The sequence below is a fragment of the Oncorhynchus clarkii genome, chromosome 25, assembly GCF_045791955.1.
Source record: "Oncorhynchus clarkii lewisi isolate Uvic-CL-2024 chromosome 25, UVic_Ocla_1.0, whole genome shotgun sequence".
NCBI classification, from domain to species: Eukaryota; Metazoa; Chordata; class Actinopteri; order Salmoniformes; family Salmonidae; genus Oncorhynchus; species Oncorhynchus clarkii.
This window is the reverse complement of record NC_092171.1, coordinates 33,267,580-33,272,310: the sequence shown is the minus strand read 5'-3', so window position 1 is coordinate 33,272,310 and position 4,731 is coordinate 33,267,580. Positions and strand designations below refer to the sequence as shown.

At 42.6% G+C, this 4,731-nt stretch overlaps 1 protein-coding gene across 1 annotated transcript in view; it reads left to right on the top strand.

Annotated features, from left to right (window-relative positions):
• The first annotated feature begins 4,055 nt into the window (after positions 1–4,055).
• LOC139384051 (calmin-like) overlaps positions 4,056–4,731 on the top strand; it is a 50,106-nt gene continuing 49,430 nt past the window's right edge. Inside the window, exon 1 of the mRNA XM_071128685.1 lies at positions 4,056–4,482. Coding sequence (XP_070984786.1) covers positions 4,392–4,482 — 91 coding nt within the window. The 5' untranslated portion in view covers positions 4,056–4,391. The remainder of the gene's footprint in view (positions 4,483–4,731) is intronic.

Here is a 4,731-nt window from a genome sequence, read left to right as displayed (position 1 = left end):
ACTGCAAGGATGTAACTCTCACCTGTTTGCATGATGGAAAATTCGCATTACAGATGCCACTGTGGATCTTTGCAGATTGGGTTGCACCCTCAACCCTGCCTCTCTCAATGAGAGACCATGGTTCACGACATGGTCTATAAGTGTAGCCCTTATTTCATCTGAAATAACAGCTCTTTGTCTTCTTTGTCTTCCTCCACGCATCCGCCCTCTCCCTGCCACCCTTCTCCCTCCACGAACCCATCTTCCTTGTTCCATTTCCAAAATGAGTCTTTCTGAGCTCTACCTACAGTATATATACTGTAATATGTGTGTGTGTTCACTAACAAGTCTAAAACAAGACACCTGCTTAGCCTTTCAGCTGAAATTGCAATCAGCAGTGTTTGAAAGGCACAAGGCTGAAATCTATTCCGTTTTGAATGTGTGGTTCACAGTTTTGACAGCAGTGTGTTAGCATTTGAACAAAGTGCTGTAAATCCACAGTGTTGTGCAGGTTGTGGTTAAAGTCATGGGATAAGTGTGTAGAGTTTTGAAAACTGTGTTCAAGCAATGAAAAACGAACTAGAGTTTGGTCCACATGAACTGCTGCTGTGCAGACTGTAGTTAGAGTTTTGCACATGTGACTCCAGTTGTGTCCACTGTCGTTTAGCAATCGAAAAAAACTGTAATAAGGGCTATTTTTTTGCACTTTTCTGTGTTGCTTGATTGTTTTTAATGCTTTACTGGAAAGCTTATCAGAGGTAGACTTACTCATATTATTTACATTTAAAAGAAAATTTAACAGAGAAGAGATTCAAATAAATACTATGGGCACTTGGTTATGTAATTAATTGTTAACTTAACTAACCAAAGTGCTACTACAAAAGTATCATTAATATGCCCAGCCTCATGACTCATATTAACTCTCTGCCTCTGAGACGGTTGTTAACAGGAGTCTGCTGTGCTCCTCTCCAGGGAAGGGTTTTTAATCTAAAATGGATGAACCACATGCCAGGTGTGTGTGTGTGTGTGTGTGTGTGTGTGTGTGTGTGTGTGTGTGTGTGTGAGTGTGCATGTGCATGTGCGTGCGCGTGTGCGTGTGTGTGTGAGTGTGAGTGAGAGAACCACCTGCCAGGTAGAAGCTAGCATTCACCAGCTGGCCCAGAGCTGAGGGACTAACTGCCAAGTATAAGGAACTAGAGGCGATTGGCATTAGTCTGTCTCAACAGACTGGTGGCGCTTATAGGCTGTGGGGAGAGACTACTTGGCATCTACCTGCAGAGTGGATGACAGATGAGCTAGATGAGAGCTACTGTATATCTTTGTGCGATATGATGCAGTACCTTAATGACCTAAAGGTTTATATATTTTAATAGGTTTACTTATTGTATTTACAATCATCCTTACTGTAAGACAACACCCACTCTAAACAGGTGCACACTGTTCACTGTTCACTCAGAGGGTACAAACTCTGTAAAACATTATACTACCAGGCGGTGGTTGTGCATTATTCAGGTGAAGGGAATTGCCAATACAAGTGCTAATGTTACCACTTAGTGGTATGTGTACTTGAACTGTGGGCTAGGAAGGAGTCTTGAAAGTGTCATGGTTCACAGTATACTGCAGGTTCATATCAGTAATTCAAGAAGGGCTTTCCTGGATTTTATTTTCTCTTTTGCTCTTATCGTTGTTAACTACTGGAGAAAATTGACTGTAAGCCATCTACATTCTATTTGCAAAAGTGGGCCTATAAGAGTTCCTATGGACTGGACTTAGAGGCGAGACATGTAATGATTTACAGTACACTGCATAATCCTGGTTAAACCTAATAATGACCAGGGCTTTCATAACTGTGTGTACCTTAAATAAGATCCGCTGGCATGGAGAGCACACATCAGAAAGCCATTCTAATGAAGTCGCTCTACACAAGAGTCTGTTCGTAATGGAGAGCACACATCAGAAAGCCATTCTAATGAAGTCGCTCTACACAAGAGTCTGTTCGTATGGGTCAGCTACCCACAGAGGCCATATCAGCATCCCAAATGGCACCCTATTCCCTATATAGTGCATCACATTTGAACAGAGCTTTATGGGGCCTGGTCAAAGGTACTGCAGTATGTAGGAAATAGATTGCCTGTTGGGAATGAGACCATGGTAGGAGAGGGTGAGTCAGGAGTCTTTGATCCAGGTGACCACTGAATGTAGTGGACTCTTTCATTTCCTCAAGGGGATAAAATGTGTTATTTTTAGATTTCAGAATGTCCATAAACTCTTTATGTGACCAGACTGACCATTAGCCATAAGCAACTTAGTGAGTACATACATTTACAAATGGGTTCCCCATGGGAATCGGACCCTAGCACAACCCTAGCGTTGCAAGCACCATGCTCTACCAACTGAGCTGAAGGGGCCTCGTGAGCTGGCCATAAAAATGAAATAAATAAATAATATCCGCTGAGGCCCCCCCATGCTCCGCTTGAGGCAGAATAATTAAATCATAGAAAAATCCTCATAATAATCTGTCTGTTTAAGCTAGAGATCTCTGTAGCTACAGCAGTGTTTGTCAGACCAGGAGGCATCCCGAAAAATGGTCTTCTCACGAAAACGTCTGTAAAGTCCTCACAAGCCCTATGGAAAGATGAGACTCACACGAATATGATGGTGTTCTCTGTTTTGCTCTACGACCCCCACAAGTGTCACGAGAATCGTTTGAAAGTAACCTGGTACCGGGCCTAAGAATTTATGGAATTGAGAAGGGCATTTCCACTTAAAGGTATATATTTTTTATACTTACAGGGGTTTTTCAAGTCAAATACCTAAATGATCCTTGGTATGACCATCTTAAAACAATTCTGTACGTTAGCTTAGCAGAAACCCAGGCCCTGGTCTTAGACTCTAAAGGCAGAGGACATGTGTTGCCCATGCATCTGATGCTGTCTGGACAAAAAGATTAGGGCATGTCATACTCTTTTTGGACAGACAGCATCAGATACATTGACCACATATAGTAAGACAGAGGGGCTCTGTTTCGCTCGTTTTGGTGCTTTCTCCAGTGAGATAGTTAGCGGGTGCAAAGTGCACTGTTCGGATGCTGGATTTATTACTTTTGAAGTGATTTGTTTGACAATCAGATGAAAACATAATGACTGGTTGTGTTCATGGCACATTAAAAAGTAATACATTATTACAGTTTTTTAATTTAGCACATGCTCTTATCCAGAGCAACTTAGTTTAAATCATTCAAATCCAGACGGAAAATGTTTACACAAGAAGCAACCTAATATCACACAGTGAGTTCAAATTTTTTTCTTATGAGTCCCCCGTGGGAATCAAACCCACAACCTTGGCATTGCAAGCACCATGCTCCACCAACTGATCCACACAGGTTAAATCCCATGTGTTTACTATAAATCACATTACGTTTTTTTGAGGTGCCTCAGACTGGCCTCTGCCTGGGGTCTCCAAATCACTAAGTCTGGCCCTGATTGTAGTTGAATTCCTCACCATCAGTTGTTTTGTAACATTTACCTTTAAAGGAAAAAACACACGATTTCACATGTGGAAAATAACATGATGTCACCAGAAATGTCACATGTGAATTCATGTGAAAATGTTTTTTTGGAACACTTCATATGTGACCACATGTTTTCACGTGTAGTTTCATGTTATCACATGTTGATTTCTTTACATGTTGTCCCATGTTATCGCATTAACATGTGTTTTTGGAACACTTCACATGTGATCACATGTGAAATTCATGTGTTTTTTGTCCGTAAGGTTACAGCAGCCTGTGTTTTTTGTAATCTCGGGCGGGGAATCATATTAATGTGCAGTGCAATTCTAACATAATGCAATTATGTTTATAGCGGGAATGGTCTATGGTCCTATTCATGGACATTCTTGGAAGCATATCAGTGTTTTCTCGCTCTTTCTCTCTCTTTCTATTTCTCTCTGAGCTGAGACTGGCTCTCCTCTCTCGTCATCTCTACAGTGCAGGATGGTGGGCGTGTACTGTTAACTACAACAACCCACCTCGTGAATATTATCAAGGTGCTATTATTTTCCCTCATCAGAATTATTTTCCGTCCTGGGCTTTGCGCCCTAGTAGTGCTATGGGGTTTTCTACGTCACCAGGGAGAAACTGTGCGAAAACAATGCTCCTCCGCCAGAAACCATCTCCTCCACCGGAGAGCATTCGGGTAGATTAGACTTCTATTCTACCGCTCTCACCGTCCGGCGACCTCCACAATAGCCAGCTAAAAGAGAGCGGGGCAGAAGAGGGATACAGTAGGACTGCCACATTGGGCTGCCATCTCCATCGCCTTCAGATCACACGGGACTGGAGGGAGCCTAGTCTAGTCTGTTTGTTTTTCTATTGAGGTCCAGACTGCAACTTTCCCCAGGGTACGGTCCTGATGGCTGGACACGAGTGGGAGTATAAGGACTGGTTCGAACGGGAGGAATTTATCGGACAGATCAGCGACATCCGAGTGCAGAATCTTCAAGGTATGTGGGGCTAGGTAGGGGCTGCCATGTGAAATAGAATGGAATCACTGCGTTCCTTCCCTTTGTGTTACTGTAAACTACTTTAGTTGGATTTAATCGGAGCCATTATCAACGTTATCGGAATAAGTTTCAGCTCTGTAAACATTATGCAGGTAACATGCACAGACGGCAGCGAGTATGAACTTTTTGGGGGTTTGCCTTTTTGCACAACGCGGCTATCAATGGTCGACCTCATCTATCTCTCATAAC